Here is a 25,883-nt window from a genome sequence, read left to right on the forward strand (position 1 = left end):
GCAGGCTGGGGTATAAGGATTTCCAAATAGAGGAAATCGAGCAGCCATAACCATGGAGTAATGAAATAGCATGAACTGTTCAAAAAAAGAGAGATTTTCCTGTTAAAGAATCTTGACGGCATTTTGCAACCCTGACATAAAGATATGAGAAGGAAATGATGGGTAATTGGTACTGGAGGAGTAAACAGAGGCCAGTCACAACAGACCTTGTATGCTGTGCTAATATCATGACACTTCCTCTCCATTCTGTACTTAGTATGCTAAGAACTTCCTGTCTTTTCTCATTTTATACTTTCAACAGCTCAGTATTATCTTAAAACTCAGTATTATCTTCATTTGAGAGGTGAGAAAACTGAGGCAGAATGAAAGGAAGTATGTCCGCAGTAACACCTCTTAAGGTACCCAACACTCTGACTCTTAATTGGGATTTATTAAAAACACTTTAAAGTATCAGAATAACATGATTAAAATGTGTTTTGAAAGATTATAATAACATTGTGGGGGTGCCTGGGTAGCTCAGTCGGGTAAGTGTCAGACTTTGGCTCAGGTCATGATCTCATGGTTCATGAGTTTGAGCATTGGATCAGGCTCACTGTTACCGGCACAGAGCCTACTTTGGATCCTCTGTCCCCCCCTATCTCTCTCTTTCCCTTTCCTGCTTGCACACACACACTCTCTCTCTCAAAAATAGATTTAAAAAAGGATTAAAAAATAATAATAGTAAGTAAATAAAATTTTACAATAGCATTATAAAGAAGTGTTAAGGTCATAAATCAATTAAGTTAACAAACCAACATATTAGCAAAGAAAATTCCCTATAATCAGAAAATATTACAGTTTATAATTAATATCAGGAGGTTTAACATATAATGCTTTATATAGTAAATGTCATCCTTACATTAGAATTTGTATGGATGATTTCAAATTTTGTAGAGCATTTACCAAGTAATGTTCAAAATAAAAATAAATTATGTAGGACATAATAATTGAATAAGACAGTTCCTCTCTGCACCTCAGCAAGTGCCTAAGTATAGGATATCCCCATGGACTCCAAATATATCATATTTAAAATATTTGTTAAATTTTAAAATGCCAGTTTACATTAAAAAATGCAAATAAATGTAAATGAACTGAATAGAAATATTTCGTGATGTATTGCTTTGTAAAGTCGTTTGGCACGTTTACTTCTTTAATTTCTTTCTTAATAATGCTAACATGTATTGAAAGATTGCTAATTGCTAAGTATTGTGCTAAGTGATTTACATTCATTGTCTTTCTAAATCCTTGCAACACTCCTTTTATTCCCATTTTATTCCCATTTTATTCTCATTTTATTCCCATTTTGCAGATGACTCAGAGCAGTTTAGCAACTTGAGCAAGATGACAAAACTAATCAGTGGCAGAGCTGGGATGGAAGCTTTTCTGTGACTTCAAAGCTTGTGAAGTTGGGGGTGGCGTCGTTGGCAATGCACTGTCTTTCTGTTTACTATAATTACCCATATATGCATATAAAATGATAACCAATCATATGTTGTGGTGGTGGTAGTTAATTTCAAGCATTTAACCTAGAATTGTAAGTAGTTTTTCTTCTAACTCTGGGCCATAATGGAGTTACAGTTTTTGCATGCATGGGCACGTGTGTGTGTGTGTGTGTGTGTGTGTGTGTGTGTGTGTTCTCACACCAAGTGTCTCACAGTCAAATGACCTTTTGCACCTTATCGAAGGAATAATGTACAGTTTTCCAAATGGATAGAGGGCAGCCTCTAACTAATGGTTCTTGTTTCTTGAACATGTAATCCCGGTAATCTGCTACCAGAAAATTATCCCTTGTCTGTTATTTAATGATAGAATATTAATCTATTTTGCAACCTTTATCAAATATTTTATTTGGTTTGTATGGCTAGATGCTTAATGATAATTCTTTCTTTTGTATTTGACTAAAAAATCTCAAAACCATAAAAACACTGGACTTCTGTTAAATTCACAAATTCTTATTTTATTTGTATTTTTTTTAAGTTTTACTTAAAATCCAATTAGTCAGTATACAGTGTAATGTTAGTTTCACATTTACAATATAGTGTTTCAACACTTCATACAACACCAGTGATCATCACAGCAGTGTCTCTCCCATTCCTCCACCCACCTCTCCTCTGGTAATCATCAGTTTGTTCTTAGGAGTCTGTTTCTTAAAGAGAGAGTCAACCAAAAGTTCTTATTTTAAAATACTTTGGAAGAAAACTTCTATTCAAAGTAAATTCTTCGTAAGTACAAACCATATAGAATCTACCTTCCACTTTTCACTGATATGTTAGCACAAAATATGTTACACAATTGTTTCTGTTTACTATCCCAAGTAATTTAGAACAAAAATAAGTAATGTGTCTAGAAATATGATGGAGTTTTCCAGAGAAGCTCTTCTTTCCAGAAGAACTTCCAGAGAAGTTTTCCAGAGAAGTATTCCAGAGAAATATTAAGTGAACATCAGCAGGGTACTGTTTGCAACACAGACAATTGGGATATGTTTCATTGTTGTGTTCGTTACCTGCAGTTGCATATTTTGTTTTGTTTTGTTTTATGGTGATGATGAATGATATTTGTATTAACCAGGAAGTAGAATTGCCTTTAATGAATCATTCTTGTGACTTTCTGCCAGGACTCTAATCTTAAAATTCCTGGACAGTGGGGATCCTGAGGAGCCTGGGGATCACTGAGCTAAAATTGTTATATAATGGAAGGTGCTCATAACCCCTCATCTCTTCACTTCTCAAGAAACAAAAGTTGCTGAGTCTTGGTAGTAGTTTGTGGAGAGTTTGCTGATTTAAGGTGAAAGACCTCTACACTGAATAAGTAATGTAAAACTAAAACAAAAACAAAAACAAAAACAAAAACTAAGAGAGGAGAGAGAGAGAGAGAAGGAGAAGAAGGAGAAGGAGAAGACGAAGAAGAGGAGGAGGGGGAAAGAAATCCTTTCTATTCCAGAGGAAAATTTTCAATCAGAATTTTGTAACAAAAACGAACTATAGTGACAATAGTCCCTTAAAATTAAACCTGGCAAGTTGACCCACAGAGTTGAGCAAACAACTAGTGCTATTTCTCATGTATGGATTGTTGTTTGAACAGGGTGTCGAAGTGTTATCAATCCCATACCTTTATTAAATACTGAATTTATTTTTAGAAGATATCAGCCAATAAAATTTCTGAGACTGCCTTCCACAAATGAGAAATATCTTTGAGAATATATAAATATTTTATTTCACAATACCTTTCTGTAGTTACCACATGAGGGAAATTACTAGCCATAGCATTAGCAAAATATGTTGATCATAAATTGCTAGTTACAAATATGAAGATGTTTTTATGTAAATATCATATGTGTATGTGTGTATATATATATATATGTACGTAGTCTTATATATGACATGTTTAAAAGTCATTTTTGTGACTTTACATTTTAGATGCTATAAATAAAAGACTGTAAGTATTTTATTACATGGATAGTTACTTAGAATAAATATTTAAAAGGTAACTTTTACCACTGTAAGTATATACATCATTTCAGACAAATAATAAGAAAATAGGTATAAACTAAAATCCACCATTATAATAACCATTTAAATACAAATTCAGGGAATTGAAACCAACTTTTTTTCCTTATTACTAATTTTTTTAATTGCCATAGTTAAAATACAATGTCGCATTAGTTTCATTTTGATAGGCTTTATTTTACTAATAAGTGTATATAACCAATGATTTTACATGTCCTACTTGATCTCCAAAGTCCTGTGCAGGCACATAGAATAATATAAGATGAAAGAATTTGTGTGTGGAAAAAATTTTTTAATAAAATAAAGCCCCAGAATACTATAACCAATATTATTCTAGGTACTTTTAAAAGCTGTTAGTTTAAAAAAAAAAGCTGTTAGTTTAAAAACCATTTGCATTAATAGTTTGAATTCATTGGTATCAAAATTTATCTAAGTGATGACTTAAAATTACCAAAAATTCATTGCTGACTTTTGCGTTATCCTAATTAACAGATTGGTATCCCTAAGTTGTTTCTTATTTTAAATCATTTGGAGATTTATGATTTCTCCCTCGAAGAACTGCAATATACATTGCAAGCAGTAGTAAAAAAAAAATGAAGTGTCATCTTAAGGTATATAAACTACATTACAAAGTTCTATGAGATATTTTAGCACTGTAATTTGAGAGAACTAAACTAGAAGTAAAGAAGCAAAGTTGCTTCCTAGAGGAAAATTTTAGATAATTGAGGGTTGTTATATTTGTTCATTAATCCAGAATTTAATGGATACCTAGAGACTGGGAAAAATAGTGGGGACATATTGGTTAGCAAAACCAAACATGACCTCCCAACCTTATAGAACTTACAGTCTAGTGGGGGAAATAGACATTCATCAAATAATTTTATAAACACATGTCAATTTCCAGCTCTGAAGTGCTGTCAAGAGGGATTTCCTAAATCCAGGAGAACACTTAATAGGTTGGATTGTATCAGAGAGGAGAAGAGAAGTTGGAAAAGATACACTAAGAGAAACAGTCACAATGATGTTTTAACTCAGTGCGAAAGGAGTTTAACACAGCTGAGGAATAAAATGGAGTACCAGATACACAGAGTAATGGAGATTGAATATGGTGAGACTGGAAAGATAGATGGAGGTCAGACAGTAAGTCATGTTAAGAATTTTGGTTCTTATTCTAAGAGTCATCAAAAGCCTATTTTTAACATTAGGATATAATTTGCATACAATAAAATGCACATATTATAATTCAGTGATTTTTAGTAAATTTACAGAGTTTTGTAACCATCACCATAATTCAGTATTAAAACATTTTCTTACCCCAATGAGATCTGCCATGCCCAGTTACAGTCACTCTCCATTCCTACCCCTACACCTAGCCAAATACTAAGCTATTTTGTGTCTATATAGGATCATATAGGATTGTCTTTCTAAATATTTTATATAAATAGATTCATACAATGTGGGTCCTATGCATCTGGAATTTTTCACTTAGCATAATGTTTTGGGTTTTTTTTTTAATATTTATGTCTGAGAGAGTGTGAGCAGTGGAGGGGCTGAGGCGGGGGTGGGCAGAGGATTCCAAGTGGGCTCTGTGCTGACAGCAGCAGGCCTTATGTGGGGCTCAAACTCATAAACCATGAGATCATGACCTGAGCCAAAGTCAACTGACTGAGCCACCCAGGTGCCCCTATCATAAGGTTTTTTGAGGTTCATACTTGTTGGCCCATCCATTTTTACAGGTTAGTACTGTCCCCTTGTAAGTATTCCATTTTATGTGTTCATCAGTTGATGGACCTTTAGGTGTTTTTTGTTTTTTTGTTTTGTTTTTTTTTTTTTTTCTGCATGAATAATGCTATTCTGAACATCCAGGTTTGAGAATTCATGTAGACCTATGTTTTCTCCTGGTGAGACAACTAAGAGTGGAGCTATTGGGTCATGTGGTAACTTTATATTTAACTCGTTAAAAATTGCCAAACTGCTTTTCCAAAGTAGCTATTCCATTTTACATTTCTACCAACAATGTATAAGAGTTCATTTTTCCACATCCTTGTCAACACTTGATATCACCTGTCTTTTTGATTATAGCCATTCTGACAGGTGTCAAGTGTTATCATAATGTGGCTTTAATTTGTATTTCCTTACTGACTAATGAAAATGAACATCCTTGTATGCAACCTTGAGGAAATTTGACTTTTTGTTGAGGAGAAGGGGCTTGCAAAGGACAAATAAAAGAATTAGCCACACAGAAAGCCAGGAGAGTGTGTCATGGAAGCTAAGGAGAAAAGGAGAGCAAGATTAACAATGTTACCGAGAATCCAAGAAAGATGAGGACTGCGAACAGTACCTTCATGTGTCTAGGTGAGGGCATTGGTGGCTGTATCCATAACTCACTGGATAGAATGAGGTGGACTGAAACCAGACTGGGGAAGGTTGGAGCATGAGTGGAAGTTGAGGAAATGGATTAAAAGAATCTAGACAACTTTGTTTCGACATATTTGTCAAATATTTGACATATTCTTCCCTTTGACAAAGGGAAGAAGAGAGATTCCTCACCAGTGGAAAAGAATATAGACTTGACATATAATTTTATTTTCATGGGAGAAAGTTGAGTTATGTAAAATCTGTTAGGAAAAATCTAATAGAGAGGAAGACACTGGTTATATAAAAAAGAATGCGTGGGATGCTCAGTCGGTTAAGCATCTGACTCTTGATTTCAGCTCAGGTCATGATCTCATGGTTTGTGAGTTCAAGCCCCATGTCAGGCTCTGCCCCGCTCTCATCCCCTCTCTTTCTCTCAAAAATAAATAAATGAACCTAAAAAGAGAAAGAATGGGTAATTCGTAGTATAATGAGTTTATCCATTTATTTAGCACATACGAGATGCCTAAAATATGCATAGTGGAATATTTCTTGTTAGAACCGTGAATCAATTTGAGACCCTCTTTTTCACATAGGAATTTCTCGAGTATAAAATGATTAAATAAAATAATGTCATTGAAAAGTGTTCTTATAAAAAGTTCTGTATTTATGTTGGTTGACATATTGTTCATGCTGTCTAGTAAATGTCTTCTCTAACCAAAATATGTTTAAATCACTTGCTCTAACCTTTTCAGGCCTGCTGTTGCTCTGCTCGTGTCCTACAGCTTTCTGGTCCTACAGGGAAAAGCCTTACCTGAAATAACTCCCCGATATAGCCAAACAAGGAAAACGTTTTTTCCCACCTTACTCTTGAAAGTGACAGAAAAGGACTTAGTGGTGCCATTAATATCTCTTCAAGTCCTAACTTACATAAAAGTACTTTTGTTCATGATCTAGTGCCTTCATTTAGGAATCTGAACCACTTCTCTTGGTCCTTACTCTTCTATATTCAGAAAAGAAATTGAGCAGGTTGGGGATGGGGTGGGAATCAAGTTAAGTGAATGGTCGCCGTCTCCACTGCTGTTGGGAAGATGAGGGTGGCAGACAGTGCTGGTTTCCTCTTTAATAACAAGTTCTTTCTTCTTTTTTTATTATCATTTTTTAGGACAGCGGTACACCCCGCTTAAAATTTAAAACTCCATTTCCAGTGTAGGGAATGAGATGAATGAGATGTAAACAGAAGATTGCTAGAGCTTGCTGTAAGAGTTGGCTTTCCTTATTTAGATCGTGAGCATTCCACATTGCCTTTTTATTGCATGCCAGCAACGTGGATGTGAGGGCTGTAGTAGCAGCAACAGCAGCATCTTGCAACCACAAGGGAAAGGCCGGGGGCATCATCTGTAAATCCTGGAGCCAATGAACAAAGTATAGCAACTGCCCATCTGCGGAGTACTTTTTTTTTCTTTTCTTTTTTCTTTTCTTGTTCTTTATTTATTTATTTATTTATTTATTTATTTATTTATTTAATTTTTTTTTTTTTTTTTTTGCATGAGGAAAGCAAAAACAAAAACCTTAAACCACTGTTTATTTGTTTTTTGTTTTTTTTCCTACTTGCAGCCAAACAGACTCCAACTCAGGGGGACACAAACGTTTTCTGAAAAGTACTAGACAATAAGTATTTCACACATTACAGGCCAAATTTTCTCTGTTGCAATTCCTCACCTTTGATATTTAGCACAATAGCAGCCATAGACCATCTGTAATCAGATGCAGCTATGTTCTATTTAAACTTTATTCATGAAAACAGTTGACTAGCCAGATTTGGCCCATGACCATTGACCCCTACTCTAACTGATAAAAGGTAAAATGTTATCCTAATTGTATTTATGTTCTAGTTAGTTACTGACATGGTTATTTCTAGGTGGCTGGATACTATGGAATAAAGTAAAAACTTCATATATGGCAAGAGGAGGGGAGAAGCAGAAGGCAAGCAAAAGCTGATCAGTTTCCGTCTCTGGCTAGGAGACAACAGAATTTTAGGAGTATTTGGGAAGATCTTAAATTTTTCATTGAGCACCATATTCAGTAGTAATTACAAATACATTGTACGCATTGTGTTGGTTTTTCTGTTTTGCCTAGTTGCTAGTATTAAAACAGGATTATTTAACTCCTTCTCTGTACCCATGTACAATATTTTGGGTCAATTACATGTTTGTGTGCTAACCTGGCAATCACAGTGCTATTTGTGATATTGTTTCTATGAGAAATGAAGCCCAAATTACAAACAACTAAACCTCAAATTAACTTTTGGAACCAAATATTCATGAATTGATAACTCTCCCTGCATATAACTATTCATTATAAGCTAGATTTTCCCAGTGCATAAAAGTGACTCCTTGGGTATTAATTGGCCACTATAGTAAACTGCATTAATTTTCTCTTGGAACTAAAATATTATTTGGTGAATTAATGCCACATTGCACCATTGGCATCATACAGGTTTAGGGAATTCAATGTAGTTTTCATTTGTGCCTAACTTCCTAGGCAGTAGCTTATACATTGTGAAGCAGCAACTTTAAAATACAAGCTGCAATGTTAGCTGAAATTATTTAGCAGATTGTATTAAACTAAGTGCTTAGTTTGTAGTAAGATCTTGATTGAAGTAAACTAATAACTGATGACTGATATTGAGAACTTATTATTAAGCAATACGAATTTGTTAAGTTTATGCACTATGAGAGAAAATATATTCAGAATACCTGGAGCAGATATATTTTCTCCACAGTGAGGTACATTTTACACTTAAACATTTTAAATGAATAAGTTTAGTGAGATACTTCAGGTCTTATTTTTCTTCTCCACGTCTTTATCCCATTCTTCCTTCCTTCCCCTTCCCTTCTTTCTTTTTCCCCTTCTGGAATAGTTCAACTTATAATAGAATGGGATTAAAATCAAAATTAATTGTGAGGAACACTACAGGAATGATGATTTGGGGAAAAAAAGTAAAAAAATGGACAAAACCACAAATGGGAAACACTTTTTGGAAAAAATAATAATTTTAGATAACATTTTAGAAAGTAGGATGGTTTGAATACATGAGAGCTTAGGCCTGGAGAAAAATAGAGTCAAAAACAATTCATACCAGAGTAGAAGATGCAAAGAGGAGGGGGCTCCTGGGTGGTTCAGTCGGTTAAGCATCCAACTTCAGCTCAGGTCATGATCTCACGGCTCATGGGTTTGAGCCCCATGTCGGGCTCTGTGCTGACAGCTCAGAGCCTGGAGCCTGCTTTAGATTCTGTATCTCCTCTCTCTGTTCCACCCCTGCTCATGCTCTCTCTCTCAAAAATAAATAATGATTTTTTAAAAATTCTTTTAAAAAGATACAAAGAGGAGAAAGAATTAAAAAGAAGTTGTAAAGTAGAAAAGCATGAAGTTGATAGCAGTCAGAATATAATGGACTTGGCTATTCTCTTCAATCATTATCGAGAACTTTGAGATAGAATAAAAGAATGGTGCCCTATGAAATTATCAATCTTATGTTTGCTGCATTGGGTTTTGCGTTGTATGACTTTAAGCATATGTATATATCATTCTATAAATGGATATACCCTCAATTATATATCGTATAATGAAGTGGCTTTCAAAAAAATTTCAATTTATTAATACTAATCCACAGAAGCATATTGTATATCTTTACTTTGGTACATTCATACACGAACACTCACATGTGAAACATTTTATGAAACTATATCATCACATACAAAGAACACTCAATTTTTATTCTCTTTCATTAATTTTAAGAAACTTTGGTAGCAATACATTATATTGATTTTACAATGATGAAAAATGGCAGTATACTGGAAAAAGATTTGGAAGCTCTAAATGCAGTGAGGTCTCACAGTAAGCACACAGTGGCGGTCAGTAATGCAAGTTTTATTCTAATGGAAAATAGGGTTTATTTTGAATGTGTATAACTAACACACTGCTATCAGGCAAAACTGATGTCACTTCTTTCTTTAATATGCTTCTTATCGACAATGTTCCTCTTAGTAAACAACCAACATGTTTAAATACATGCTCTACTGCTCCTGAAGAGTAAACCAAGTGTGGACTTCCAGAATATTGTTATAATATACTGAATAATTTAAATATTGTGTAGATATTTAGGAGAGGAACTAATGAGCTTGCTTTGCACATAATCATATATGTGAATTTATATAAATATTAGTATATTTTATTATATAATTTAAGAACAGTCACATGATGTCATGATATTATGCAATAGTATATAAACTAAACTTATTTATCTAAACAAGAGATTATACTCATACACATATTGTAAGAAAATATAGTTACAGTAATCAAACATAAATATCAAACAAAATAATTTAGACAGTCTTTATTTAAAATAAATTAATAGAAATAGTATTCATGTTGTAAAGAAGTTAGATAGCTATGAAAATTATAATTAAACATATTTATAACATAAGCATTTGGACTAAGTTAACATTTCAAAAATTGTCAACTGGTATTACAGTATTGTTCTGATTGAAATACAACACAATGCTGTATTTATAATAAAACATATTCCAATACCAAAGAAAATATACACAACTGAAATGTTGCTTTGATGACATGTATGGGAGGTTTTTGTCATTAGCCAATGTGTGTATATAAATATGTAAATATAGGTATTCTATATGTATTCTATTTAAAGGTTCATTTTCATTCTTAAAAAGATCTAGTTGTGGGCCATAGTCACATTGTTGGCCTTGTAAATAAGCTAGTCTTTTGCTATGGATTCATGAAAAATTAGTGATAGAACCAGATTACCTGATAGACCATGTGTGATGATGGCTTTAAAAAATATCATTCAAAATATTTGTTTTTTTACCACCCAAAATGGAGACATTGCTTCATCTGTATTTTGCTCTCAATTCAATATATATTATGATATTTTGAAAAAGAAATGTATTGTTGGTCCCCTTCCCATTTGGGTAGTTTTTTTTTTCAGTTTTTACAGTAGTATGTTCCTTCTAAATGGCTTAAATTAATGTCTTTCTGTCTAGCTGGTACATATAAAATAATATAAATTATAGAAATTGGTCATTTCTAAATTATAGAAATTGAATAAAAACTCTCAATATAATATATATCAGCATTTATTATGGAGAGCACTGGAATTTCACCTTGAAATGGCAATTTATGTTCTCCCCAAAGCTGAAAAGAAATTGTTCTCAAACTCAGTTGTATGTTAGCTTCATCTGAGAAGCATTTGAAACATACTGATGCCTGACTCCGACGTTATTCTTAAGTGAGTCCCAGGCATCAGTAAATCTAATACAGACAAAAAATTATAGGATAATAATACATAATATATTGTTTTGAGATCTTACCATGTACCAGGAATGGTTTTCAGTATTTAATATGTATTTATATATAAAATTTCTAGAACAATTCTATTTATAAAGTATCCAATCTGATTATAGCTATTTTATTTTATTTTTTAATGTTTATTTATTTTAGAGAGAGAGAGAGAGAGTGAGAGAGAGAGAGACAGAGAATCTGAAGTGGGCTCTGTGCTGACAGCAGCAAGCCCGATGCGGGGCTCGAACTCACAAACTGTGAGATCATGGCCTGAGCCGTAGTCAGATGCTCAACAGACTGAGCCACCCAGGTGCCCCAAGATTATAGTTATTTTAAAGTTGAGAAAGCTGAGGCACAGGGAAGTTCAGTTCCTTGCTCAAGGTTGCACAGTTTTCAAATAAACAATGAAACTCATGAGCAAATCCAGTAGACGAGTTCACTGGGACTGTGCCCTTCACTCCTACACTGCCACTTCTCTAGATTTCCTGCCTTCAAGGAGCATCAGAGTACCAGAGGAGACGTTGAAAAAACTATGAAATAACTAAATGTTATATCGTGTAGTACTGTCAACAAGGGAACTGGTATTTTAGGGAAAAAAGTAATAATTCTGTATTAGCTGAAACAGAGGAAGAGTGATTCAGTAAGTTGTCACTTACTGGTGGAGGCCAGTAGAGAGAAGTCATGGCCCCAGTCTTGAACCTGGCTCTGTTGTTATTTAGTAGATATAAAGTTCTCTCTTGCAGATTATAGACTTGATGACAATATTCCTGATAATTAGTTTAAATATGTAGTTATACCAGTCAAACACTGAATTAGAACTGACTTTTTTTTAAGCAGTGATAGTTTTTGTATGGTTTGCTCTTTACTGCCTCCCAAGAACTTACTAGCACATGCTTCGTATCTTATGTAGGCTATTGTACTTACTTGTGTATTCAGAATGTGCATATTCACATTTTAACTCATTTTCTACATTAAAATCTCCTTGAAAGTGAGAACTTGAGCCTCATAATCTTTGCAATCTGAACAATTCTTTGTTTATACTCTATTCAGTCATGAAAATTTTTATGTTGAATTTATAAATGAATGAAACTCTCATCAGAAATCAATGACAATGTTGTTAGAGTGATCTTACCTTCTGGACATTTTAGTATAACAGTGAAGGGTACTTAAGACTAATCCTAGAATACTTTTAAAAGACATTGCTACTCAGAATGCTAATATATGATAAGTAGCTTGTCCCAGAAAGAAAACCATCAAGGAGACTGCAAAGAAAAAGAAATGCTTCTTTCATCAAGAAAGTTTTGCTCAGAAAAAAGATGTCAGCTGAGCAACAACAACAAAAAAGTCCTTGCTGTCGTAGTTGTACATCGGACACAAACTCCTCCGCTCCTCATAGGCCACTGACTTGTGGCTGCACTTGGCCTTGCAATAGCCAGTCTGCACTTCGCGTGTCACTATCTTAAATATTTAAGTTATAATAAATTTGTTTAGTACTCATTTCCTTTTATGAAGCAATGACTCCAAATGAGTTTTAACAATGAAGACATTTAGCCTACTCAGCCCATGTAACCTCACCTACCTGTTTTCACCTGCAGGCACTAGTCTGCTCTGAAATATTTTATTCTCCCCAAAGGATTCATATTAAATACTGGGTTACCAGCAGTTTCACTGCAGCATAATTTATAAGAGAAACAGATGGGAAAGGCCCATGCTTATTGACAAGGGTCTGGTCAGATACATCCTAGTACATCTGTATAATGGAACACGACACAGTTGAAAGAGCTGTGCAGAGCTGCATGTGTTCAATAATACAATTTTTAAAATGAAGTATAAATGAAAACATCAAGGTTTTGAACTGTGCCATTAGAATGCCATTCATGTAAAAAATGCATATACTTGTACATACCTAGGCTGCTTCTGGAAGGGTGTCAAAGACTGCTAAGCATGGTTGCTTTAGGGGAGGGTAACTGTGTCATGGGATCAGATTGGGAGGGAGTCTTTCTTTTTGCTATACACTATTATACTTTTTGAATTTTGTAGGATATACATGAATTCGCTCTTTTTTACAAAAATAGTAATTAAACAAACCTCTACTCAGTTTGATCACTTCTGGTATCTGCAGGTTCTAGGACTATTGCCTGTGGAGCAGGTCCCTAAGGGCCTCTTCATCATTATGTCACATCGTGGAATCTTAGCAAATTTAAATGAATGAATGCTCAGCTTTCCTCCTTCTAGCATCTACTCACTCCCACCTGGAATGATTGCTAAACAGATGAGAATTACAACTTAAAAGCATGAGATTCAATCTAAAATCTGCCCCTTCCTGATTGCATTCTACTTAATTTCTGAAACCCAGCTTCTTCACGAATAAAATAGAACCTACCTAGTTCACAGAGTTTTGGTAGGGAAGAAAGAAGGTTATACACATATATTATTATATAAGGAAGATTATTTATGTGACCACTGCAAACTGTAAGGATTTGTAGAAATGCCACAATGCCCTGCAGATAGTAAATGGCAAACAAATATGTGTTGAATAGAACTGAACTACAGGCGGTCCCCATTTACAATGGTTTGACTTACAATGTTTTGACTTCCCTTTTTTTTTTAACTTTACAGAGGTACAAAAGTGAGACATACTTACTAGAAACTGTACTCCAATTTTTGAATTTTGATCTTTTCCTCTCTTGTGATACTGGTCAGCGGCCCCCCGCTGCAGCTCCTATTCAGTCATGCGACCACAAGGGTGAACAACTGCTATGCTTACAACCATTCTGTTTTTCACTTTCAGTATAGTGTTAACTAAATTATTTGAGATACTCAGTAGTTGATTATAGGCTAGGCTTTGTGTTAGATGATTTTGCTCAAGTGTAGGCTAATACAAGTGTTCTGAGCACATTTAAGGTAGGCTGAGCTAAGCTATGATGTTTGGTAGGTTACGTGTATTTAGTGCATTTTCAACTTACAGTATTTTCAAGTTAGATGGATAAAATGTCTGACTCAACATCAAGGACTCTTTAACCTTTCTGAATTGTTATATTAGGTCATCATTTACTTACTCCTTTGTAGGTGTGACTGGTCTGAATGATACAGCTAGGTCTGGGAAGCTGCCTAATGTATACCTACCGTTTATATAATATTTTCTTTTACTTATATGAAGAATTACAATTCCACTGTAATTATATGACAATTCATATGCACCAGGAATTACAAATTAACCCTTCATCAATTAACATTTTAGAGGTTTGCAGGAGTCCCAATATATGTTTAGGACCAATAGCCACAGTAGCTTTCTACACAGCCGTTTCCCTTAAAGCATTTTACATAGAGATTTTGCCAAGAAGTGCTAATTCCCATGGTAATTAATTAAACATGCAAACAATTGGTTGTTAATCATCTGATGATAACAGAGAAAAAATTTTATTCTCAGCAAGATTTTTTGTCAGATCATTTTTACAAAGATGCTGTGACTCTTGCTTTAAAAAACAAGGCCGTTCTTAGTTGTTCAAATAGTGGAGTAGTGACTTTTGTTGTTCCTGTTATGCGTTTTATCATCCTACTGAAAATGTATTGACTTGACTTACAGATCTACTTGACTTGGATACCAATCCAGATGCTTTCTTTTCCTGTGCTGTCAATTCAACATCAAATTCACTTATTCGCAGAACTTTTAGATCTTACTTTTAGCTCTTAGTCAAGTTGTCTTTTTAATAATTGTTTTGAAATATGTTTAGAAATCCATTCTATGATGTATCTTATTTGTGATATTGTATATTTTACAGTTCAAATAAAACATCACCATCCTAATTGGTGTGTTGAATAAGATAGCAATGCAATTTATGTAATTTAATTTTGAAAAAGATTAACTTATTTTTTCAACTACTTACAGACTTTATGTTTGTTTTAGTCATAGATCATGCTTCTATCCAACCAAAAGTAATTTGACAGACATCTATTGCAAATGGATTGTTTGTAATTGCTGCAGACTCAATTGTCCCTAGTCCCTGTGCTTTTTCTTTCACATAAAATTTTATATTTACTGCTCACAATATTATTAGTGACTCTACTTTTTTCTGAGCCAGGAAGAAATTGAAGTTTAGTGAAATCACATGTTAGAATTTTTTATGTATTCTAACTTACCCTAAAAGTGGAATTGATACGTAACATGATACTCCACAGAATCATATATACTTGTGGCCTAGTGTTTGTTATTGAAATAAATTTCTCTATATTTTTATATGTTTGTCCTACAGTGTAAAAATGAAACATCTGTGAGGAAGAGTGAAAAAGCTAAAAGTTGTGTTATAAAATACTAAGCTCCTAATAATACACATATTTGTTATTTCAAGGGATTGTTAAAAATGAATTCCATACTGGATAGCAACAAAGCATTAAGTAAAGACTATTATTCTATTGTTAGATATGCATTTGACTGTGTTCTAAAAATATCTTCATTCTCACTTTTTGTATTTACCTAATGGAAATCTAACAAAAGTCAGTAGATTTAACAACTTGAGATGAATGGTAAAAGGTCATTTCATGCTTATTGACCCATCCTACCTCATTGTATTGTTTAGAAACACAAATATTATTTTTTCACCCACGCTTCTTAATAAAGTTTTTCTTTTTCTTTTTTTAATGTTTATTTATTTCTGAGAGAGAGATTGAGAGCGTGAGTGGGAGAGGGGCAGAGAAAGAGGGAGACACAGAATCCGAAGCAGACTCCAGACTGAACTGTCAGCACAGAGCCCGATACAGGGATCGAACCCACAAACTGCAGGATCATGACCTGAGCCGACGTCGGACACTCAACCGACTGAGCCACCCAGGCGCCCCAATTTCACCCACCATTCTTTATTGAAATTCATTGAGAACGTTTAACTATAGTAAAAATAATTTTTAGTACAAATAAATTACTTTTTAAATTCAAAATCAAATTCACTAGCTTCATTGAAGTTCTACCACACACACACACACACACACACACACACACACACACACACGTTTCTTCCAAATGTATATTGGAGATTTTTTTTTTTCTGTAAGACATTGCATTTTGAGTCCTAATTAAGATAAAAATTCCTTGACTCTATGCTATTTCAACATAAAGTCTGATAGATCACATTATTAAACTATCCTACCACTAACCTTCATTCATAGACTTCATTAAAATTCCAGTAAGTCTATTTATATATTTTTAATATGTGTATTAGTTTTCTATGGCTACTATAAAAACTACCACAAAAAACCTTAAAGCAACACCCATTCATTATTTTCTAGTTCTGTGGGTCAGAAGTCTGGGTGCAATGGGGCTCAGCTGGGTTCTCGATTGCCAGCTTCACTGGCTGAAATCAGGTCATTAGCTGGGCTGTACTCTTATCTGGAGTTCCAGGGAAGATCCACTTCCAAGTTCATCCATGTTGTTATCAGAATTCAGAGCTTTTGAACTGGTGGAATTGTGGCCTCCATTTCCCTTCCTATGTGAACCAGGGTCATTCTTTGATCCATAAGTCTGCCTCCATATTTTCTCATATTTCTCCTGTGGCTCCTCCAGCAATGGGAAGTTGATTTTCTTTCATGTTTCAAATCTCTCTGACTCCTCCTTCTGCGGCATCTCTCTGACCCTGGCTGGAGAAATTCCTCTGCTCCTAAGGGCTGATGTGATTAGATTAGGCCCCCTGGCAAGGATCCAGAATAATATCTTTATCGTGAGGTCTGTAACCTTAATTACATCTGCAGTGTCCCTTTTGCCATGTAATTGCATATTCACATATTCCAGAAATTAGAATATGGACATCTTTAGAGTGCCATTTGCCTATTATACAATGTTTTTAAATTGTCTTTTCCCCCCTCTCATGCTGGAAAATTTTTCCATGCATATAGGTAAATTTAATATTTTAGTGGGAAAAAATGGAGCCCTTATGAATATTTTTCCCCTTGTAATTTAACTATGTTTGTTGTACTTGAATTTTAATTAGACATTGATTAAGATCAAAAATCATACACAAGGGCATGAAGCTCAAAATCTGTAAAATGTTGATTGGTTCAGGTCTGTACATAAACCTACCATTCTTACTGATTATTTTTAAATTCAAAGCCTTTGGGCACCTGGGTGGCTCAGTCGGCTGGACGTCCAACTTCGGCTCAGGTCATGATCTCACAGTTTGTGATTTCAAGCCCTGCATCGGGCTCTATGCTGACAGCTCAGAGCCTGGAGCCTGCTTCAGATTTGGTCTCTCCCTCTCTCTGCCCCTCTCTCATTCACTCTGTGTCTCTGTCTCTGTCTCTCTCTCTTCCTCAAAAATAAATAAACATTAAAAATAAATAAATAAATAAATAAATAAATAAATAAATAAATAAATAAATTCAAAGCCTTACACTAATAACTGCAGCCCACAGATTTTACCTTTTGGCCTGTTATTAGACTTTTGATTTCCTTTTGCATCAACTTTATCAACTTTGTTCTTATGTTGTTGAGATTTTCCATTTGAACCTCAGAAAGCATTTTCTGAATTTCCTAAGATTGTCTTTCACTGTCAATTGTACGGACTCCATATGTGTCCCCCGTAAGTCCTGAGACTTTTTAGGGGCAAAGAAAAGTTTCTTCAGTTGAAATTAATTTTTATATTTTAGAATTGCTAGAAACTTAGGTGAGATATGAATCTGTTAATCATTTGTTAGAAACCCTATTAAAAATTCATATGTAGAAGCTCCCTTCTTTGTAGTTATTTGTTTGCCCACATTTTCCAATTTAATAAATTTACTATTGTTGGTTACTATTTATTAGCTTCTCATCAATTCCAATTACAATAGATTTTGTTTCACTTTGCTAATTACAAAAATATAATTTAAATGTCATCACACCTAATTAGGTCTTAAGTATGTATATAATTTAGTTGCATACATTTCTTTCCAAAATGAATTTCAGACTGCAGTTAATTGGATATTTTGGTGTAAGAGTGAGTGTATTAGTGAAATTGTTACAATGTGATTAATTTAGATCAAACATAGTAATCCTAGTAATCATTGTGTCTTAAGATTAAAGAGCCTGATGTCATTTCAATTTTACTTTTACATATAACTTTGTCTGAAAATAGTGATCGTGTTAGAATCTGACTAGCTTAGAGATGGTTTTGTTTATGAGCTGTAGATCTTTATGCCTAAAATATTGAAACTCAAGGGAAAATATTATCAATTCTCCTGTACCAAAATGTTGTACTTGAAGGACGTAAGACAGACAAAGATATTTCCTATCATGCAATTTATCTATTCTCAAGGGCCATGTGCTAATACTTCTAGCTCTGACCCTCTTAAATGTGTGACTCGATATAGTATCGGCAAGGGACACATTTTTAAAAAGGAAATGTACAGAAAATCAGGAGTATAGTCATTCACAGATGACTCCATGCACAAAAGAGGGAAAATACATTGTAGTACAGTTACTTTTAATGCTGTGATAAAAATACTATATATTACAAATGTATTTTTGACATCTCCCCCCCCCATCCTCAGTTACCATAAATTTATTGGTAAAAATTCTTTTCCAGGATGAAATAATGAATATAATTTTAATGTGTAACCTGCAGAAATCAAATCTCATTCTATACTTAGATATTGCTGTGACATGTCAGAAACTAAATGAGGCACATCTATATCCCCCACGTCTCCTCCATTCCTTGAGGAATTCGGTGTCTCTTCGCCTTACTATTCAGGATACAAACTAAGCAAAATGTGCTACAGTTTGCTTGACATTGAAAATCACATTCAGCTATCTGTGTTGTTTGAAAAGGACCTAGATGGCATCTCCTAGCTCTGTACCTGTTTTCCAGTACATGTATTTCCAAATGGCACACGTCATATCCTAAACCCTGATCAGAGGCTGGCAGCCTTACTGACTAATTCCGTGTTACTGACTATTGTAGTATTCTTACCTGTGCTCCATTCTATTTTTTACTAAAGTTTACATACAGATTTTTCGGAATGATCTTAAGTAAATTAGGTTATTGGAAATTTTTTGCTAAGTAGATTTGCACCTCAAAACTCATTGGGGTTTGTGTTTCCCCGGGCTATAGCTTGCGGAAGCAGCCTCTCGAACATCCCAGGCAGCTGAAAATATGCTAAGCATGTTCTGGATGGATAGACAAATCACTTTAGAAACAAATTCTTCTTTACTGCATATATATTCAGGTTTTAAAAGTCATGGCAAAAATAAGAGTTATTAGAAATTTGTTTCATTGAAAACATATCAGAAACACATTTAGTCTGTAAACACAGTCTGTTGAGTACTTCAGCTGCATCGCCCTAAAGGGAGAGTTGTTCCACTTAATCTGCCCTAGTTATGCTTCTGTTAGTAATCTGAGAGGAAATGGGAATCATGCATCATCCATGTGCTTCCCTCAAAATCGCCAGGCCGGAAAGAAGTGAAAAATGTGTTTCCTAGACATTGATACAAGAAAATATTAAGAAGTAGAAGAAACAAAATGAAGTCAAAGGGATAAACATCAGAAGCCTGCTTAAACAGACCTGGCCCTGTATAATTGCTTTTCTGTCAGCAAGATTATTAACAATTTTAGACATCTGAAAATTAAATTAACAGCCTGAAAATATTTTACAGAATGAGATAGAGCATGATACATGAAACATAATGACCCCACTGAAATTCAGCCAAGCCAGTGCAGCTACTCATTTAGACAGAGGAGACAACTAGTTAATCATCACCGAGCAAATTAGACAGAGCAAATTAGTTTGCTACATTCCACAGTGTTAGCTACCAAAAAGAGTATATGCCACTAATTAGAATGAAAGGGCTCTAAGCATATTATTATCTATATAGAAAGAGAGCAAAACCATGGTTTGAATTACTTCTATCAAAGCTTGAAACCTAGGTTACGTATGTAGAAATTACATGTGCAAGCGTCTGCGTGTGTGTATGTTCACCCACGTATTGAAGTGGCGGCAGCTTTAGCGTTCTCCTGCATCTTGACCTAATGAAGTGTAAAAAATTTTTCCCAAGGTTAATTGGAATTCTTTGGGAATACACACACACACACACACACACACACACACACACAGTTAAAACACAAAAACATTTCTAAAAGCTGCTGTCCCTTTAATTGAACACTGAAGTAGCCATTTGTATTACACAATATTAAAGTACTTTTTTCTTTTAAAAAGTGTATTGCCATTGCATGTGAAGTAAATATTTGGACTTAGTTTATCACTGGAGATTAATCTGAAATCATATTTTGTAGCCTTAATTAGCATTCATTTGCTTAATTGTCATTCTCAGCCCCATCATTTCCATTTTTCACTAACTTGAACAATGCTATCTTCTGCTGTTTGCACTTTAATTTAAATTTCTATTAAGGTTTATGAACAGTAATAAGGTCCTATTTGAATATTCATTAGCTTCTGAATTGTGAGCTATGAAAAGGTGCTTTCTTTTACCTTAATGAAACTGGCACAGCATGGGACTGATCGGTTGTGACATTTGATTTGAGGCATCCAGTGAATTTTCTCATTGTTTATTGACATGTCTTGTCCAAACAGCTCCCTCGCAAGTGAGCGGAGTGATGAAGGAAAGGGTGCTGCAGCGGAGTGTGGAACTTTCCTGGCAGGAGCCCGAGCATCCCAATGGAGTCATCACAGAATATGAAATCAAGTATTACGAGAAAGTAAGTGCTAAGAGCAGCTGAAATGTGCAGCCAATGTGTCTCGTGTCGTCCTACTGCAGTGTAGACTAAACTTGGTCATTATGCCAACTGTTTGGAGCTATTTGGAAATGCGGAGTGAATTTTAGCCATTTTTAATGACCATCTTCCTGCATCTAGGGTTCATCATTATAATGACGATTTCTGTGTATTAAGTACCTGTGTTACACAAAGGAAAATATTCCACTGGCAGTATATTTGTTCAATTTTTGATACATAATTAGCTGTAGGATGTTTTAGTACCACAGAAACCACACAGCCCAATGCATTTTTTTTTCAAAAAACAGTTCTTTTAGGATCTCTAGGCCCTTAATGATTTCTTATGTCTATGGATTTCTTAAGTACATGGTTTCAGTGATAATGATGGTGGCCTCAAGTAATTTAGTAATTTGAAAACATACAAATATTTTCTGTAATAAATAATGTAGTTTCTCTAAACTGCAGAAGCAAATGATGATATTCCACTCCCTTTAATTCCTCCTGGAATTTATTCCACATATGTTATACTAATCATATCAACCACTTCTTCGCACTCCCTTCTCCATGAAAAATAGGATAGCTGAAACCCAAGCACTGCCCTTTAATCTCTCCAAAATGGCTGAATTTTAGTAGAGATCTAACTGAGTGGTATGAGTGGATTTATTTCTGACCCATTCAAAGGGGGCTGGGCACCCTTTTCACAAATTATTACCTAGGCTCCACCTCATAGAAAGACCTGGTTCAAGGTTTGAAGCACAGAAACTATTATTATTACTAATATTACTGTTAGTAATTAATAATTGTTAATATTAGCAATTATTAGTAATATCAATATATTATTAATTCAGTGTTACTTATTGACTTAAATAAGTTAGCTAAAATGCCATTGTACGCATAACCTTTTTAGCCATTTAGACAGAATTCCAAAATAGGATCCTAAAGGCTTTGGAAAAACTTGGGGGCTGAATTGACTTTATTGAATAATTTAAATGCATACAGTGCATTGGCAATAGATATATTTTTCCCTTTGAAGAAAATATAGCTTAAGATTAGTTTCAATGTTCAGATTAAGTTTACAGTATTTTTGCTTATTATTTTCATTATGCATTCATGACTTCCATGGCCAAACTGACATTTTAAATACCTTATTTTTGTACCAGGGAATACATTTTTTACCCCACCAAATGTGTTTCTGAGGGAATCATTGTTTTTAACGTTTGTTTTGTTATATCTGTTTTCCAGTAAACACTAACAGTTGTATTCTCTCCTGAAATTTCATCAGATTTCAAAAGCAGTAAAGTACATTTTAAAAATATGTTAGGTGGTAAATGAAAGTAAACTTTCTCACAGTGCGACAAAATATTTTGCAAATCCTTGCTTGGGGTTAAATTTGTTCAAATAGTTTCTCTTCTATTTTTCATGACAAAAACGGACTGTATCTACATTTGCTGAACTTACATATTAGGCAATTATTACAACAGAATAATAGTATTGCATTGTAACGTATGTAAGCATGTGATCTCTATATGTCATTATGTCATCTAATATCAGTTATGCCTAGTTCTTCTGTTTGAGATAAATATATATTTATAATACCAACAGTCATTTTTATAAATGATTATAATTAAGACGATCACAAATCTGCTTCACTGAATATAGTGTACATTTATTTATACTTCTGCAAATATCAGTGTAAAGGCAAATCAAACAACCAGACTGACATTTTCAGATTTCAATGAATAGTTTTATTGTAAACAACTATTTATTATAGAACAAATAAGAAACTGTCTAAAATTGTATATTTTGATGGCTAGTTTTTATAGCTTTTTAAATAAAAAGCCCATTAGAGTCATATCAATTAAGCTTTAATTTTTTTTCATTTGATAAAAGTTTTGATGAAGTTTTTTATATTCTTGAATTTTTATACTTCTTTCATTCTTAACTTATCATATATAATATGTAAAGACATCTTTAAACTCTGCAAGCCTCAGTTTTCATATCTGGAAAATGAGGAACTTGAACTGAGAGATGTTTAAAATATTATCAAACCATAAATTTTATAATACTTTAACTTTTATACTGATAGTTTTAATTTAAAATATTCCATTAAGTACTATTTTGTAAAAGTTTTATTCGGTGAGAAAGGTAGTTTTTAATGAAAGCAATTGATATGTCAGTATGGTGGTGGTATGCATTAAATTTCTTGAGTTAACAGCTTTCTTCATTTTTCACACATGGCCTTTTGCTTGCTAAATAACATTCAGGAAAAATATTAAAAGAACTACATTATGAAGGGAAGACCTCTACTAACCCATAGATTTTATAAGTGTACCCAGGTTTTGGTCAATAGGACTTTTGATTATATTTATGGCTAAATAGTTCTTGCCACTGTGCCCTCTACCAACAAAGCAAAAGCTCAAAAACATATAAATGGTCTAACAAAATTATTTCTCTTTGAAACTTATAGAACAAAGGCATGTGTTCACATTTACATTTTATATTATCTCAGAAACAACTCAATGTTACAATATTCCACAGGGCACAATGTAGCCTTTATAAAAACAATGCAGTAAATTGAAATAAATTGCAAGAATTGCCTGTCAAATTGCCTGGTTGCAATTACAATTAAATATTCCCTGAATATATTGTTTCTAGGATCAAAGGGAACGGACCTATTCGACAGTAAAAACCAAGTCCACTTCAGCTTCCATTAATAACCTGAAGCCAGGAACAGTGTATGTTTTCCAGATTCGGGCTTTTACTGCTGCTGGTTATGGAAATTACAGCCCCAGACTTGATGTTGCTACACTAGAGGAAGCTACAGGTAAAATGTTTGAAGGTAATTACCACCTTTGGTTTGGATTCTTACTCTCTATACCTCTGTCATATTTTTTCCAATATTGAGGGTGATGATTTGGTTTAAGATTATTTTTATATTTAAAGGTGAATATATGTGCATAAATATGTCCTTTGTAAAGGTTAGACAGAATAATGATTGAAAATTCAATGTTTTGTTTCTCAGTGTTAGAATTTTGTAATTTATATTAGTCTCTTTAATACATACTGGGTTTATTTGGAAAAGATGACGTTAGAAATAGAAACAGCACTTGTTCAATTGGGTATTGACACAAGCTGTTTTTGTAGAATCCAAAGCAGTATTATTCTGGTTGTGTCAGCCAAAGGTGCTCCTTCACAGAAACCCCCAAATGAAGCCAGGATATACACAGGATGGGCCAGAGAAAGATGCATCTATAAAAATCCGTGTTAATTTAAGCTCCTTGCCTGTTAGCAATGATTTCAAAAATGGCAGTTGAGAAAGAAGATCTTAGAAACTGTATTTATTGTTATTTTTATCATCTCTTTTCATCTCTTATAATTGCTTCAAGCATACTAAAGAATATATTCAAAGTATATGCGAAATATTAATAATTGAAATGAATATCTCTGTATCAACCACTGATCTTAAAAACACAACATCACCAGTATCTTGAATTATCATTTTTTTGCTTTATAATTCAGCAGAAGATAACAAAAATGCATGTGTCTATAGTGTATCACAAATAGGCAGATGTATGTTGGAATGCATGTCCAGAGTGCAAGTTCAGAACAGCTCGAGTACTGCTCTGGTTGTTTCTCACTTAGCTGAGATCTTGGGGTGTGTTTCTGTCTTTTGGAGTTCTTGATTTCTCCCGATGTTACTGTTCAGGCACAGGGTTCCCCCAACTGTTACCTTCTCATCTCCTTGCCGGTGTAGTGTTCCCACAAGGATCTCTCTCTCTATTTTTTAAATGTCTACTTATTTATTTTGAGAGAGAGACAGAGAGAATGCACATGCACTTGTAGGAGGGCCAGAGAGAGAGGGAAAGAATCCCAAACGGGCTCCTCACTGTCAGCACAGAGCCCAACACAGGGCACGAATCAACCGTGAGGTCATGACCTGAGCCAAAATCAAGAGTCAGATGCTTGACTGGATGAGCAGCCCAGGTGCCCCCTCACAATATTCTAAACAACGATGAGCTAAAAAACATTATGTGATTTTTCTCTCCTCAATTTCTAATAAAAAGTTTTTAAGTAAATTAAATCAGTACAATTTCGATCAATTATTTTGACTTCAGGAAAATATTTTTAAACAGCTTTTAAAAGGCAAATTGACAAATATTCTTTGATTAATGAATGTTTGTTAGGTTTGCTAACGGTATTCTTTTTCCAAAATATTTTGTTATATTTTTAAATTAACCAGTAACTCTCAGAACCTCAAATAATGAAACATACATTATAATAAATTTGAAATACAAATCATTTATATAGAATTATAGATACAAAAGTATCAGTTGGGAAAATGTCATATAATTTTGTGTGACAAGCTTAATGCCATTATTCTTTATTACCTTTTTAAAATGGAGTATCTAAGATTAAAAATGAGAATATCTAAATTTAACGGTCACAAAACCTCAAAGCATTTTAAGATTTCAATATTTAAACATATAAGTGGTCTTGTACTAAATGTTCTAGTAGTTTTCAACTTAGACTGATTTCATGATATTACTTTGTAATTTCTTTTTTTTTTTTAATTTTTTTAACGTTTATTTATTTTTGAGACAGAGAGAGACAGAGCATGAATGGGGGAGGATCAGAGAGAGAGGGAGACACAGAATCCGAAACAGGCTCCAGGCTCTGAGCAGTCAGCACAGAGCCCGACGCGGGGCTCGAACTCACGGACCGCGAGATCATGACCTGAGCTCAAGTCGGCCGCTTAACTGACTGAGCCACCCAGGCGCCCCACTTTGTAATTTCTAATATAATTAAACACTATTTATGAATAGTTTAATCTTAAATTAGAAATATTAATTTATCTCACATCCACCTAATCATTCTTTATCAGTTAAACCTCTCGTTTTGAAAGCTCAAAATGAATACGTGCATTGTG

The 25,883-nt window shown here is 34.0% G+C and overlaps 1 protein-coding gene across 7 annotated transcripts in view; it reads left to right on the forward strand.

The window, feature by feature from the left end:
- Positions 1 to 25,883, forward strand: part of EPHA7 (EPH receptor A7) — a 169,468-nt gene that overhangs the window by 119,842 nt on the left and 23,743 nt on the right. For 5 of the 7 annotated variants that reach the window (XM_047102342.1, XM_047102341.1, XM_047102343.1 and 2 more), the window contains exons 6-7: positions 20,817 to 20,941; positions 23,612 to 23,795. In XM_047102342.1, the coding sequence (XP_046958298.1) occupies positions 20,817 to 20,941; positions 23,612 to 23,795 (309 nt within the window). The remainder of the gene's footprint in view (positions 1 to 20,816; positions 20,942 to 23,611; positions 23,796 to 25,883) is intronic. The other 2 variants (XM_047102347.1, XM_047102346.1) reach the window with 1 other exon arrangement.

This window comes from Lynx rufus, unplaced genomic scaffold (genome assembly GCF_022079265.1).
Source record: "Lynx rufus isolate CCGP_SWC_20201006 ecotype Redwood Valley unplaced genomic scaffold, mLynRuf1.p SCAF_6, whole genome shotgun sequence".
In the NCBI taxonomy this organism is placed as follows: domain Eukaryota; kingdom Metazoa; phylum Chordata; class Mammalia; order Carnivora; family Felidae; genus Lynx; species Lynx rufus.